Genomic DNA, 16,495 nt, shown 5'->3' with positions numbered 1-16,495 from the left:
ATTTTGAGTGTGATGTCAACTGTTTCGTCGCTTGTTTACTGCATTTCCACTAGTAGAGTACGGCACCTACGTCCGCATCAAGTATAAACGTCTACAGCACTTCTATGGACTCGGGTGTAGTCCACACAGAGTATAACTCAGCCATTGGCCTTCTGTTTCCTCCTGTATCTGTTCTCCCCGTCCTCTGCTCTCTACCTGCATTGATCACAGCTGCTCCTACTTACATTTGATGACTTCACCTTGATGACTTCACCTGCCTTCTCACTCAACTATCCTCTCTGCCCTGTGTATTTATACTCCTGGCTTCCTTCCACTCAGTGCTGGTTTGTCTGCATGTTTGTGATTTCTTCCCTTGTGCTTCCTTGTTTCGCTATGCCTCACTTCACGTTTCTGGACTGCAACATTTTTGTAAGTTTCTTATTTCTCAATTAAAACTGTTGCCTATGTTCCACATCTGTGCCTGGGTCCTTCCACCATTGTAGAACATGACAAATGGATTATTTACAGCTGTAAGTACACACAGGCATTCAGACGAAAAAGCTGTGGCTCGGCTGTGAGATGTCTTGGTGTTGTGGTGAATATCTTGTTCAACTTTAACAACAATGAAAGTAATAATTGGCAAGTAAACCAGCCGCTGGTTATCATGGTTGCTATGGAGACTGAACAGAGACTGGTGGAAGGACATATGGCTTTCCAACTTCTTGGGAAACTCCTCCTGCTGCTGGAGGTCTTCAGGAGAAGTGAGTAGTTCTGCTCATCTCCCAGATTCAGTCTGATTTCCTATATTTGAAGAAAAACTATTTCACAACATCCTCCAAACAGGAGGAGCAGTTTGTTTCATTGTATATGTATGATACATAGGAAGAGGAAATATATTACACTGTCTTTTGTTGGAGTTTGAGCTGGACTGCATTTGATGACCTAGTTGAAAATCAGAAATATTTAGACATGGACTTTGAAATTATTTCAAGAAAAAAACTATTGGGTTTTGAGACCTTTATTGTATTTGTACACACACACACACACAAAGGTAGACATTTAATGTTTGTTTTAATGTTAGGACAAGCTTAGAATCAGACAGGCATGAATGCCAAAACATACAGAGTTGTCAAACCTTAACTGGATTTTTTATACTGTCTTTTTGAAAACGATATTCTTATTAGAACTAGGGTTATATTAGTTAGAAATTTACTTTTTGTCGGAAAAAAGCAAAACTCTTGCCTCATCCCAAACTTGTTAACCAAGCCAGTATCATGTACCCTCTCATTAGGTCAATCAACTTGAATTAATTTAAGTAATAAAGACATCAATATTTAAAACTTATCTAATACCACACTGCATGTGCTACAAAGGACATGCTATAGTAATTGTATGTGTAGTTCAAAACCACAAAACGCTGTGTCCACATAGAGTCAAAACCACATGAACCCTATCAACACATTGGTAAGTACATGGCAGTAGTCTCATGGTTAGGTAACAAAGTTGATGGGTGCAAACACCCCGCTCTGCTGTCTTGTAAGAATCTCACATTATCCATGTGACTCACGCGGCTGCTGTCAGCAGGAGAAACACACAGAACGTCTGTAAATCTGTAGTGTTGACAGGAGGGAGCTGTTTGAAAACTGATGAAGCCTGAACTGTCACCTCCCTGCATGACAGAACGTCCTAACACCCCCTCCACCAGCACCACACACCACAGAGCTGTCTGGTTCCCCCTGTTATCGCGTCTTCCCAACTGTACATTTATGTTAGCTTTGCAGTCCACAAACACAGGGAACATTAGTGACTCAGAGCACTGCACTGCTACAGAGGAGACCCATGCAGCTTCACCAAAAAAAAGACTAGCATCCCTGTGTTGTCTAAAGATGATAAAAAAATGAATGCTTCAGATGACAGAAGAGTAATTTTTTTGCTTTTTTAAACATTGGAGTAGTGCTAGAAAGCTCTCTGGATGAGCTGTATTCCATCAGCTCTAATACAAGCATCATCTACTGTGTCTACTGAGGATGCAGTTCCTAGGAACCACCCTTTCTGGCCCCACACAGACTGGAGTTCTTGTGGCAACTCAGGAAGTTCAACTTTCCCCAGGAGCTGCTGGTCATCTTCTCCACTGCCACCCTTCAGTCTGTCCTGTGTTTGTCCATCACCGTGTGGTTTGGCTCATCCACACAACAGTACAGGTCCAGACTGAAATGAACAATCAGTTCTGAAGAGAGACTCCACAAATCCTGGACTTTTGCTAAAACCAGGCGCCACAGAGAGGATTTGGGGTACAAAATGAACACCTTCCAGCCTGATCAGTCAGCTACTTTGCTATGAAACAAAACAATATTTGCATAATGCACCATCACAGCCTGCCATTAAAAAACACATTTCATGTACAAACACAAATGTGCATAATGTTATTTTTATCTTTCATTTTGTTTCCTTCCTTCAAAGTTGATATATTTAGACATAATGTCGGTATGCCGTGAATGTGGGAAACCTTGTTTGTTCACACAATCTTAGCCAATAAAGCTGATTCTGATCATTATATACCAGCGTCATGAAAACCAATGGACCCAGCAGACAGGTCAGGGAGAAAGCTTTGGCTCAGTTTAAAGAAAGGTGATGTTCTAAAACAATATCCAAAGCTTTTGATCATCTCCCAGAGCTCTGATCAGTCCATGAACTGGACATGAAGAGAGGATGGACCAGCTGCAGAGGTACCAGGACATGGATGTACTCCTAGATTGAGACCGGATAAGGAGAGAGGCAGTCAAAAAGGGCAATGGGGACTCTGGAGGAGTTGCACAGATCCACAGCCCAGGTGTGTCTGCATCTCTGGGAGTTTATTTATCCCTTAACCTGTCACACACATACGATATCTTATACTAGTTGTCAACATATTCATTTAGTGTCAGAATGCAAGATATTTTGAGCCAGACATTGCTATTAGTTGATCTTGCTAATTATTTTTAGCCATACTGTGAACAATAATTACCAAATTCTGCAGGTTAAGCCACTTGAAATTGGAGCACGCTCAAATTGGGTTTAAGGATGATCTCAGATCTAAGCTATGACTTCAGTGGTAAAAGAAATGCAGGCCAAACTTGTCCGTACCTTGTAAACAGTAACCACAGTTTCCTCTGAGTACCACTAAACACAGCCTTAGTACCACTAGTGGCACCGAATAGAATTCACACCACATTTTGGATTTTGGTTTGTAAATAATTTAAAAACAGGGTCTAATTGTCATCCTACTTCACAGTTCTAAAAACGTTGGGTTGATCTACTCTCTCACATAAATTCCCAATGATTGAAGTTTGTTGTTGTAAAGTTTAAATACGTATTAAAGCTCAGAGGGTATGAATACTTTCCCAAGGCTCTGTGGATAAGGTTAATACAGATGACAGCATGCCATATGCAACAGCCTCATGGCATCCCTGTAACCTTACCTAAATGTGAGCATGCCTGCTGGCATGACTTGTGTCACCATGCGTGCTGGGAACCAGCAGCCTGTGAGGCGTTTACCTCTTGGTCAGCACGTTCACACCGGCTGCCAACTCAATGACCCAACACGCCCTCCAAAGGCTGAATGCCAGTTCCTCACTGCTCCGCATGTGAGAACACGTTCAGAGGAACATCATCGACAGCCCAACATCACAAAAGCAAAATCACCTGAGAAGCTTGATGTGAACCAGCACCTCCAGCAGCCTGTCACTACACTGTTTACCACAGCTGTGTCGCTCATTGTAGTTCAGAAGGTGTTGGCGACAGAGAAACTGCAGACGTTTAACCTCAGAGTAGACCGACCATCAATATAAAGGCTTAGATTGTATATTGTAATGTTGCCTTATAGTTGCCTTATTCCACCTGTAATCTTACTTCACTGCCGTAAGCTGTATGTAACGAAATTTCATTCTGTAGGCACTCTGTACATACAAAATGACAATAAACTTGTCTAAGTCTAAAGTCTAAGTCTAAAATTGAATCATTCATAAAAAAAAAAATCATAAAAATTTGTCTTCCTGGCAGCGACAGGAGCTCTTGTTCCTATCATCTACGTTGGCCCAGGTTGATCATTGACTAAGCGAATTCAGCTGTTCAGGGTTAAAAAAGAATAAAATAAAAAAATCAACACATATGCACACGTACCTTCACGTTGTCCGGGTGGAGACCACCTGGGTGTTTGTCCATGTACTGACACAGGTCTGTGTGCTAAAACAAAGGAGAGCAGGAAGCAAGACATTTTCAGTTTTTATTTCACTCAGTCTCATAAAATCAATAAATACTAGAGTTTCATGTCTACAGTAGAGGAGCGTAACAAACACTTGTTGCTGTTCTCTGTCCCTGTGCTGCGTCTTCAAGTCATTTTAGGTTGGACAAAATCAGGAATCAAGTATTTCTCTAAGGCAGGAGTTCCTTTAGCGGAGGTGCTGCATTTCTGTTTCATTTTGGAAACAATGTACCAACTTCCCTCTACTTTACAATAACCCACGACTTTATGGTGGTCCATCAAATTAAAATCTAACACAATCTACTGATGTTCGTGGCTGGAGGAGGATGAAATGTGAAAAGGTCACAGAAATGAATATGTGAACAGAATTTCTACTTGGACAAAGTTTAGCGCCTGTCCTAACTAACAGTAACCTGGAGGTGTTTGGCAGGCATGCAGCGTTGTGGTGGTCTGAGCCTCACCCTGGTGCTTTGTGAGCAGATTTGTGGATGGGAGAGGCGGTGGTTCAGAAATCACAGTGATATTTACAATCTCCCACTGCTGCTCACACCAGCGGAGCCTGCTGAATAATTCACACGGATGCCTCGACACAGACATGCCTGTCCATCTCCCTCAAAACCATGAACCGCATCCCTGTTTTCATCTCCTCCCTTCTTATTTCCATTATCTCTATCTCTCCATAATGCCTGCCTTTACCCCATCCGTTGGCTGCTCCAATCCACTCTACGCATTTATACCCTCTCACTCTCACTCTCCATCAGCTTTAGAAAGAAAACTGAGTTTATTTTTTTCAAGAATCAATTGAATCATTAATCAAAATGAAATGCAAGTGGAAAACTTTGCTGATTGTGTCAGATCTTGGTATTTGATAAGACAAAATTCAAACGACCATTTAATGAATGACAAAGCCTCATAATTATCAAATATGAGTTTAACTTCAGTTTAGAATGGTTTAAATCATACCGTGATTTAACAACAGTATGATGTAAATGGTGAGGAATCTTCATTTAGAATATGAATACAGGTGTAGCGCAAGGCTCAGTTCTCAATCCACCTCTTTGTCTTGATGACATGGTTTACCATATTCATATCCTGGTGCAGGGTTCCACATGTATGCTGATGACATGGTTTTATACACAACTTTACACACAACTGGTAGAGATGAGACTCCATTTTTGGAGTTCTGTTGCAGCAGAGTTTGTAAAGTCATGCTTCACATTAAATGTGGCCTAAACTAAGTAGATTAGCTTTTCTATTATACATCTAAACATCTATAGGCAAAATATTAAACAGGTCCCATCATTGAAAGATCTTACAGTCATGCTGGACTGTCTTAAACTTTGACAAACATTACAACATGGTAAGCAGAGTAGCGAAAGCAAAATTGTACTGTAAAGTGCAACTGCAATGCTTTGGTCCTAATTCCTTGTTATTGTTGCCCCACAACCTCTCTTTTGCCCCTGACCTGAGATGCGACTGAGAGAGACCCCCCCCCCAGGTTGCAGAGTATTCCACTCTACCCCTAACCTGACTCCGCCAGATGGATTTGCTCCGCATATCCATCTGGAAACCTTCCGTTGAAGTAATTTTGGGAAGGAGCGAATACTCTGGTTAGCTCTTTGGCCTATGTTGGTGATAGACGGGCCAAATAAACCAATCAGATTCGACGAAAACACAACCACAAGCCAAGCTACTCTTGCTGCTGCAGGTAAAGGCTTGTTGGCTCAGCAAAGAAATACTCTGTACTTCCGATAAAACTTGCTCGATAGCCACGCTAACGCTAGTTTCACCTCAACCCGCCTCAAAGCCAACGCTGATTGGACGTTCGTTTGGTGAACTGCTCCAAATTTTCTTTAACGGAGAGTAGCCAGACTGATCTGCGAGTGAAACCTTGAAAGCTCGCGAGATCAGGATGGTCTCACGAGGCTACTCTAACCCATTAGCCATCTTTAGTCTGCTGGGGGACAGTGTCATTAACAACCAAACATTTTGACTTTTCCACTTGTACCGCATCCTTGAGCTTGGACTACCATATTTTTTGGACTACAAGGTGCACTTAAAATCCTTAAATTTTCTAAAAAAATTATGCTACGCCTTATAATCCGGTGCGCCTTATATATGATTACCATACTTGTGCTTAATGACCGATGTTATGTGTACAATTTGCTCAAATATGTGTTAAAATCTTTAAGAACGACTTTAGTTAACAACAAAGTCGCTCCACTCCATGGATATTTGGAGCATTTCGGTACACTGCATCACTACCTGAGTCTACAAGACCGCCTGACAGTAATGTCTAAACTAGAAATGCATTCATGTAAGGCAGTCCGCGCCTGGAGAACACGCTAGCAACAATAAACCTAGTAAATTAATTCAATATAAAAGTTACGTTTATTTTGGCCTTATGGTAGAAACAGGGCAGTGTACTCCAACTACTCTGCCTCTCAGGAGAGAGTTATGTACGCAGAGAGGCACACTGCAAAAAGGGAACTAAAAGTAAGTAAAGTTTTCTTGAAATTAGTATATTTTTCCTTGATTTGAGCAGCTAAATAAGACTATTTGCCAATGGAATGAGTATTGTTACCCCTAAAATAAGATAACTAGATATCCTGCAGTTGCAATGAGATGATGGACATGATTTTTTCTTATTTTAAGTGCAAAAAACGTATTGGCATTTAGTCTTATTTGCCTGCTCAAATCAGGGAAAAATACCGTCATTCCAAGAAAACGTTACTTACCTTTGAGTGATATTAAACACTTAGGAAGAATATTTAATGCACCTTATAATCCGGTGCGCCTTATGGTCCAAAGAAAACGTGACAAAACCGCAACAGGAAAGAATACAGATGGGGAATTGTTAAGGTCCATCACCTTGTTTAGCAGTTCCACAGCAAATACTGTGATAGAACTGTTCAAGAATCGTAATAGAGAACAGAGAAAAATTAGCAGCTTGACAAGTATGACCCAAACAGAGTATAAAGATATCTACGCAGCACCTGGACACACTACATGAGACATTTCTGAACTCCTAGAGACTACCAGTGCACAATAAAATGTATTTAAGGGCTAAAAGAGTGAAGTTTGCATATGTTCCCTTTAAGGGAAATCTGAAAAAAGCCCGGGCTCCACCATTACCAAAGCATTTTAACCAAAAGTCACACAGCTGGTAAACTCACCACATACTCAAAGACCAGAGTCAGGGTTTCCTTGGTGTGAATGATGTCATGGAGGAGCACAATATTGGCATGCTTCAAGCCTTTCAGAAGAGACGCTGCAGACAGAGGACAGCAGAGACAAAGACACATGTTTATGTTCTTGTAGCTCGATAACTGCGGTTTCTCTGTGATCATTAGCTGGAGTGCTGGAGAATTCCAATGCTTAGAGGGATTAGGGAAGGATAATAACAAACACAAAACGTAGGCTGGATTCAACGATGGTTGTCACGCTCACCTTTCTAAACCTCTGTGATGGAAGAAGTGTTTGCTGTTAGCACTGAGAAGTTCTGGGGAGATGTTTCATTTATTCAGTGGGTTTATGGTTCTTATATAATGGGTAAAATAGGCATCAAACCTGTCAATGTTTTTATTTTATTTTTCCGTTTAGTAATCAGGGTACTCACATTTACCCATTCTTCACGAAAACAGTGAACCAAGTTCAGTGAATTATTAATGCAAGTTCCATCTGCTTTAAATGGCAAAGCAGCAGTAATGCTTTTTTTTTTTTCTCATGCTTAAAAACATCTACTGTCTTGTCTGTAAAACCGTTCTGAGAAATCACGCAGCAAAGCTTTTGAAGCATCCGCTACTGAGATGCAGTTCGGTCAACCGGCATTTAACGGAATTAGTTTCATATGGACCAAACATTAGAGCCACATAGGCTCAGATTATATACAGAGGGCTAAGTGGGCTTTTAGAAGGCTGCCGATGGGATTAGTTGTGCAAACACTAAGTTCTCTTTCAAAGGCACAGGGAAGCTCTGATGGACAGATCTTTGCAAAGTTGCCTGGTGACAGCACCTCATGAATACATTCATCCTGCATGTGAACCTAAGGGTTGTTAAAAAATGATATAAGCAGATCAAAGACAAGACTCCTGGCTGCATGCGGGCGGTGAATCCGCAGCCTGATACCTCCAAGACCCAGGGACTAGCTCTGGTCTGTAGAGACACGCTCAGCATCCCTGGACATAGCCCTGACACACACACACACACACACACACACACACACACACACACACACACACACACACACACACACACACACACACACACACACACACACACTTCTCTGGGTGTAGTAGAGGGGCAGTGTGTGATGCTGGTCACATATCTGCACTGTAGGCTTCTTCCTCAGAAACTGCTGAATTAGTTCAATTTCAAAGCGCCCGTCTGATCTGTTCTCAGGGAGAGTTGGCATCTGTATGATAGCAGTGTCTTCTCATCTGCATCTCCTTACCAGCTGGGCGTGTGGAGGAGAGTGGTTTTACTTTCAGCAAAGTCAGTAAAGTAAGGAACTTTTAGGGTTTATCTAATAGCTAATGGGACAGATGAAAGCAGAGCATGCCCTGCTTGTCTTTATCCACAGGGCTCGGAGAACATACGAAACAAACTCTTCAAAAAGCTGAAACCTTGGGTGTGAATATAAATATGGCAGGAAGAAAAAACCTAGTGTGAGAGGACGGTTAGTGATGTTGCTTCACAGCTAGAGAAGCATGAGTGGAAGTCGAGGCAGGGGATTTAGATATCTGTATCTGATGTACTGTGAAGTTATGATCACCAGTAGTTCCTCAGCCTGCACTGTTCACATTTGAAATGTTTACTTTTTAATCACTGCTGCACTTTATACTGTAATTCACAAGCTGTATGCAACGGAATTTCGTTCTGTATGCACTCTGTACATACAAAATGACAAATAAAGTTGTCTAAGTCTAAGTCTAAGAAAGATACCTTATAAGACTCTAGGCTCCTGGCCTTCCCAGGTGCCGCTCATTCCCCTCATCAGTTGAAGAGGAGGATTGATAGAGCTACGTCTGAATAGCTGTTCATCATATATTTACACAACATGTAATGGAGCTACTGTCATGCCAGAAGCTCATAAAACGCCTAAGCATTCACCAGCAGAGGTACCAGGACAGTGCCAGTTTACAATGCCCCTCTGTGTTTGTATGGGCTGTCATGGGTTTGTATTTTATTATGTGGTCATATCAGCTTTGCAGTTCGATCCTATGATCCATGCACTTTGCTGACCATCAGAGCATCTATGGATAAAAGCTCCAAGCAGTTCTTCCATCTTGCCTTTGTGTGTCCTTCCCTCCTCTCCTGAACTGCTGGTCTTACTCATAGCTCAGAGAAATTGCTCTGCCGGGCTGGCGTTAGGACCAAGGCAAAAGCAGCCTTTCCAGGAAGCCGCTGTCTACTGTAAAAGTGGATTACGCACTCGTTTTTTGTTACCAGCTTCCTTTTAGAGAATGGTGAATGACAATAACCTGTTTTCACCTCCCTGGCTTCTCTTTACTGGCCTCATCATTAAAAACAGCCACATAGGGCTTTCAGCTCAGTGGGAATCTTTGAAGCAGATGCCAGCTTTAGCATCACTAGCAGCCAACAGCAGGCCAGTGGAGATGTTCTCGCACTGCCTACAGATTGTTTAGATCTTCCCTGTGTCACTTTGTCACCATTTTTTTCTTCCTACAGTAGCAAAAGAGTGCGTTATTTATTTACTTAAAGATGACGCTGCGACCGCACAGGTCTTTTGTTTAGAGGCATGATGCCTTCTGAAGTCAGAAATTTATAAATGCTGAAGTTAGCCCGAGTTCTCTCACTAATGCATCGATAACGGTGGAGGGTCAACACAGTAGCCAGGAGAACGAGAGCGGGCAGCGTGTCACACCCACCCGCATGGCCCCAATCACTCTACTGAACTGTCTAATCCTGCCTATAGAGGCAACAGTGGTAAATAGTGGATAACTCATCTTAAAAATTGTAGGGTCATGTATGGGAAAGAAAAGAAATAATACCTACCCTATTAACCTTTAGAGATGTTTGGCAGTATACTAACAGAAAAACCCTTATTGGTTACAATTGTTCTGAAGTAGCAGAGTTTTAATAAGTGTGCTAATCTTCAAGTATTCTTACAGTATATTGATGAATAGTCAGACCATACCTAATTGTGTCAAAACCGGATATACTTACCTGCTCTAATGTCAAACTGCAGACTTCATGAAGCTATAGATTACAGCACACTTCCTGTTTCAGGCTCACAGCAATAGGTTTTAAACTAGCAAATACTGCTCTAGTTTTACTTTCTTAGCACACTGAGAAGAACCTTCTAAAAAGTGTGATGGTAAACTACCATTGCTATTTTGCTGCAGATTAATATTTACTGACGGTGAGCTTTGGTTCAGTTACCTTCCCTTATGGCTGTGAAGGGCGTGCCTTCCTCCTCCTGCAGACGGATCACTTTCAGAGCCACCAGCTTGCCGTTCACCCTGATGACAGCACAAAAAAAAAACAAAGTGCCGTAATCTGCTAGACTTTCTTTGCTATGTTACAAAAAAAAAGAAAAAACGAGACCTTTTAAAAATCGGCGTAGCCGGCGAACAGAGAGAATAGATAAGTCAATGAAAAGTAATTTAGCAGCAGTGGAGTGAGACGTGGGTACAAGGCCACAGGATTACAGCTGAATAAAGCTCACCCATCAAAACTGCCGTGTTGAAGAACGACACAAAATAACGTCATTAGCAAGAAGATTAGAGTCTGCGGAGTTTTGTGCTTACAGTGTGGGGCATTTTCATTTCTAAGAATTTAATTAGGAAAACCTGGGAGCAAAGCGTGGGGAGAAAATCATCCATTCTGGAGGAATTACACTAAAGGAAAGAGATCTGTACTGTATGTGAGGGATTTTACACTGATCAGTTTTTCATTTGCTTTATTTAGTCAGATACAGCAGCAGGAGACAATATTCAACATATAATTGCATGCACGGCTGAAGGAAAAACAGGAGTGACTGAATTAAAAAGAGGGATCCAGTGTGCTCCCACTACTTACTTGCTCTTTCCCTTGTAAACTGTTGCATATGAGCCCTCTCCCAGCTTCTCCAGCTTTTCGTACGAGTCTGCCTTTCCAAATTTGGGGCTTGTGGGCTGCGTGAAAAAGAGGAGAGACAAAAGTATAATATATGAGGATGAATTCACAAAAGAAGGGAAGAAAACCCTCTGAGGGATTCAGAAAAGAAATTACAAGTCTGTGAGGGATATTAAAATCTGAAGGTTCCCCGCTGAATCATCAGGAAGGTGTAGCGTCACCGAGGAGAAGTTCATGCTGAAAACTTTCTTAAAAGAGCTTCTTTTTATGTTCTCGTCAGCTTATAACTTTTAGAGACGTATTGACCCCTGAGAATCGCAGCAGTAAGTTTATGAGGATGTTTGAAGAACGGCTTCAAATCTAAATGCTAAAAAGCAGATGCAGGCAGAATCTGATATTTACTATATAGTGACCGACAAACAGTTATTCACCAGCTACGCATCCTGAAGGAACGGTCAGACTTGCAATGTGATCCGTGTAGACCAGTAATGATAGGTCTTTATTCAATTTAAGAGCTGGTATATGTAGAATGGACACCAGAGTGTAAGTGGGGCCACACACAAACATTGATGCTCTAGCGATATTAGCTGGCAGTGGTCGACGCACCCAGTTGAAACAACAAGGGAATGTCATGATCCAGTCTGCTGTCTTCACCCTGCCACTGCTCCCATGGTGTGTTAATTAAGCTTATTTCTAACTGATGTGAGATAAAGCTGATTTGACGGAGCAGGACGCAGTGAGTGTGAAGCCAGCTTTAACCTGGCCTTCCTGGTGCAATCCGTCCGTCCACCACAAACTGTGCCGCACAGCAATCCAAACTGGATCCGTTCATGCATCCAGACAGTCCCTCCCTCCTTTATTTTGAAATATTACAGGATCCGCTTTACACTTCCTGCATCTGATTTCCTGTCTGGCTCATCTGGTTTTTAGAAATGTACGCATTTTGCTCCGTCATCCGTCATAAACAGACTCTATCGATATTTCTAACGGACTACGGAGGATGATTCTCTGTCATGCAGTAGCACCATGGAGCTGGTGGGAATTCCCTATTGACTAGAAGGGCTTTTATTTGTGACGTAATGGAGAACACACAGATGGCGCATGTGTGACTGAGAGGGTCACTCGGCTCCATTGCTTCTCCTTGTTTACTCATACATATTACAAATGAATCCAATAATAAGAGATAGCATAAGTTTCACTTGCAGGTTCATGCGTCCAGCATCCTGAGGTGAGTAGAACACAGACACAGCATAGTGTGAGATTAAGACATGTTAGCATCCAGCCATTGCTGCAATATTTGAGTTGCAGGTACATTTATTTTGCAGCAGTGGTGCAGATGTGTTGTTTACATGACGTGAATCTTGTGGTACACATGTGGCAGGATTTTTCAACATGTCTAGAAAATTCAGTGCCACTCTGGATCATGCGGGGACCAAATGTTGTATGCTACAGTGTCAAATGTGCTGAAAGGGGACGTGAGAATGTCACTTCCTGATATCATGTTTTCAAATTCATCTGAAAAAAGGCTGAGCTGCAATAGTTTAGCAGGAACAACACGGAGCTGTATGTAACATCCCCATCACACTATTGAGTAGCTGTCCTGCGTATTACTTGCTTGTGAAGATATAAAGATTTAAGTTAGTAATGTTTCAGCCTGGGGCTTCTGTGTGATGCTGCAGCATTCACAGGTTAATCCCCAGCTAAACAAGGAATTGTTGGACACTTCAAAAATGCACTAACGCACCAGTGCTTCTGAGATCAGTGCAAATTGGATGCAGATGTTGGAGCAATCACTCAGGGATGTCATCTCATGATACACCTAACATATTAAACGGGGGAAGATCCCAAGCAGGATAGAACAGGAATTTCTATCATAATTTAATTAGATTCTTTCGGCTTTACCCTCATGTTCAATGCATTTTTAGCCATCCCAGAATTATAGCCAGGTAAGAAATGATGTGACAGCAACTTTAGAAAAGACAAACACTTGGATGGTAATGAAAAGATGTGCTGATGCTGCTGAAAAGTAAAACCAGTCCTTTTGAATGAATCTGTATAAGAATACACACCCATTAGATAGCACTGTGATAAACCATGCTGCTGACCCTGAATCGTCTACTTCAATAACTCAACTTCACCTATGATTTAGCTTCTGAAAATCCTGAAAATCCAGATAGTCCTTTTGCTGGATCATAATTTTTTTTCACACTTAAGTGTATGACTTAATTCTTTAACAAAGTAATGCAATCTTTCTCTTTTATACAACAACAGTTGTTTGATTGTTGCAGTTAATCCAAGCCTTGACCTGAATGCTACAAGTGTGAATGTATCAATCCACAATGTGCTATAAACCCATAAATTATCAGTCTTTAAAAACTCAAAGCATGTTTTGTTGCCAGTCTAACAGCCAAAGAAACCCCATAATGAATTTCAGCTCCGAAGGTCTTCAACTAACAAAGCAAATGAATCTCTCTGAAAATGAACAAATAAAACCTGTATAGGCTTGTCTTTTAAACAATGTACTTTAAGAAAGTGGTTTAGCATAAATAGAAATGTCCTCCATTCTATCCTGGACTTTTAAGGGCATCTTTTACAGCTGCTTTGTGTCAGCAAGTCTTTTCTTTTTAATGAAATAGAAAGCCTGTTTGTCACTTTCATATTTTGCCCAATTTTGTATTATTTATTTTACATCACATGCCAAAAATTATATATACTCTTGTCTATAATCAAAGGAAAATCTTTATAGGCTTTTCCATGATGGAATCCTTCTTATAACTGCCCAGCAGCTTTTTCAGTGTTTGGTATGATTTATGATTTATCTTAGGGTGATGGTCTCACTAGCTACGTATGCATGGACAAAATTAATTGGGAAAAAAATACATCATGTAAACAGTGTTTACAATTGGAAGATTGTAATTGGATTAAGCACAAATTGGAATGAAATTGACTTTTCCAATGAGAGGGGTGGATTATGCCGATTGATTATCCGATCAACATGCATGTAAACGTTTGTCAGGATCAAGTTATTCCAAATGTGGCAAACTGACCTGAGTGCGTATGTGCGCCCGACGTAAACGTGGCGTAGTTCTGCGTTGTTGAGTGGAGGAAATACATCAGGAAAAAAAACTGTTTGTGTCCCTGATGCAACCTTTCTATTGGTTATAGTAAAAGAGCTCACAATTATTATTTATTCAGTAACGTTTCAACCGTAATTAGAAGCTGGTGCAAGTCCAGCCTGAACCTCAGAAGACAAACAAACTCGTACAGTACTGCTATGTTTGCTATTTTTTGTTGTTTAGCAAAGAGAGAAGTTCTTCTTCTTCCGGGATTTTTTTAGGGCAATTTGATAACTGTGCTTGTCAGAGGGGTTCTATTTTGAATAAAGCGAGGGGCATATACACGCACATTATGATCGGATTAATTGATTGTGTGTCCTTATAAACGGTACAATACAATAATTTTTTGTTTATTAATCTGAATCCTGAAATTTTGTGCTTGTAAACATAGCTATTGATTTCATCCTAATGTTTAGCTACGTTCACAAACTCTTTTTGTTAAAGCAGAGTTCTCTTCACTGTTGCTACATGCTCACTCACTGCACTCGGCTGGGTTTCCTTAGATATTTTTTTTTTTTATAGAGTTGAATAATAAACTGATTATAACTGTAGTGGTAAATGGCTGAAATCAAATTAGATATGATTTGTTTTGTTTTATTGTTTTTTTATGTTGAGAGAACATTTGATGTGAATTCTATATGCTATATAAATAAACTGAATTGCATTGATTTGAGTTAAGGTTGGGACTATGGTCGGGCCACAAAATATTAATATTACATTCAGAAGAAACATGTTGGTCAAATAAAAAACTCCCTCAGTAACTGACTTGATTAGACTGTTTGATCAAACGAATAAATACATTTTCAGCCACATGTAGACATCGGTATATGTCCTTATATGGACGTCCCTTTTAAACCACACACATCAAATAAAATACTCTGATTCTCTGATCGGGTCAAACAGACCCTCGGTGCCTGGACACAGGACTTATCAGTTCTACTTTAAGGTCGAGAGTAGTCTACAATCTCTCATTAATAATGCTTGCTTTTTGAGTTTATTTGCCAACAATGCATCCTTGCATTATTAAGAAGTCTTTAAGCAGTTTCCACATTCATGTTTATAAAAGGCCTAGAACAAGCTCAGCAGAATGTTTCATCCACTGCTTAGTGCTTGGCCGCACGTGCACCGTCCTCACTGTCTAACCTCCCCCTCCTGTTATCTCCCCGTTCTCTGCAGCACTAATAAGCTCAGCATTTCTCAGCGCTTTTCTAAACAAATTACACTTTCTCCAGGGATCAAGCAGGAAGTGAAACTCTATCTGCAAAGAGACTCAAACAGTAGGATGCTCGTGTTCTGGCGGCCTAACCACCCTCTCAGTTAGACTAAACGTGAAGAGTTTCCTTTTCAGGCATTTTTTTTCTATCCAAACTCCAGTACAAGTGAATACAGATTCTCAACTGGAAGAATGTAACTATAGGAAAATACAAAATAAATCAAATATTATATTATTAGAACATAGAACGCTGTACAATGAATGTCAATTCAGGGATACTATTTATCTGTGTAAATCTGGGATCTTGCACAATAGTTAATGGCGAGAATAAACACAACCCTCTTTAATTTCTATGTAGAACTTGTGCTCATTGTGGCTTTCTGTATATTTAAAAACATTTCTATTGCCATAATAGAAAGAGCAGAAGCAGTGGTCAATGATGTCTTCACAGGTAAAACATATCTATCTGCAAGGAGAAACAAAACAACCAAGGACAGGGTTTAAACATTTATTTTAGAATAAGTCTCATTCACACTCTAAAATATTGTATTCTGTATTGTAAAAGGTAGAGGGCTGTGGGTAGCGCTGTTGCCTTGCAGCAAGAAGGTTCAGGGTTCAAATCCAACCCTGGGTCTTTCTGCATGGAGTTTGCATGTTCTCCTTGTGTATGCGTGGGTTCTCTCCGGGTACTCCGGCTTCTTCCCACAGTCCAAAAACATGACTGTTAGGTTAATTGGCTTCTCTAAATTGTCCTTAGGTGTGAGTGTGTGTGTGAATGGTTGTTTGTCCTGTCTCTCTGTGTTGCCCTGCAGCAGACTGGTGACCTGTCCAGGGTGTACCCCACTTCTCGCCCAGTGAACGCTGGAG

At 40.9% G+C, this 16,495-nt stretch overlaps 1 protein-coding gene across 5 annotated transcripts in view; it reads right to left on the bottom strand.

The window, feature by feature from the left end:
* Positions 1-16,495, bottom strand: part of cdk14 (cyclin-dependent kinase 14) — a 216,161-nt gene that overhangs the window by 100,121 nt on the left and 99,545 nt on the right. For all 5 annotated transcript variants that reach the window (XM_036128847.1, XM_036128851.1, XM_036128859.1 and 2 more), the window contains 4 exons: positions 11,264-11,358; positions 10,625-10,704; positions 7,396-7,490; positions 4,138-4,200 (listed from right to left, as the gene is read on the bottom strand). In XM_036128847.1, coding sequence (XP_035984740.1) covers positions 4,138-4,200; positions 7,396-7,490; positions 10,625-10,704; positions 11,264-11,358 — 333 coding nt within the window. The remainder of the gene's footprint in view (positions 1-4,137; positions 4,201-7,395; positions 7,491-10,624; positions 10,705-11,263; positions 11,359-16,495) is intronic.

Source organism: Fundulus heteroclitus, chromosome 3 (genome assembly GCF_011125445.2).
Source record: "Fundulus heteroclitus isolate FHET01 chromosome 3, MU-UCD_Fhet_4.1, whole genome shotgun sequence".
NCBI lineage: Eukaryota > Metazoa > Chordata > Actinopteri > Cyprinodontiformes > Fundulidae > Fundulus > Fundulus heteroclitus.
The sequence above is the reverse complement of the archived record's forward strand: the minus strand, read 5'-3'. Positions and strand labels throughout refer to the sequence as shown.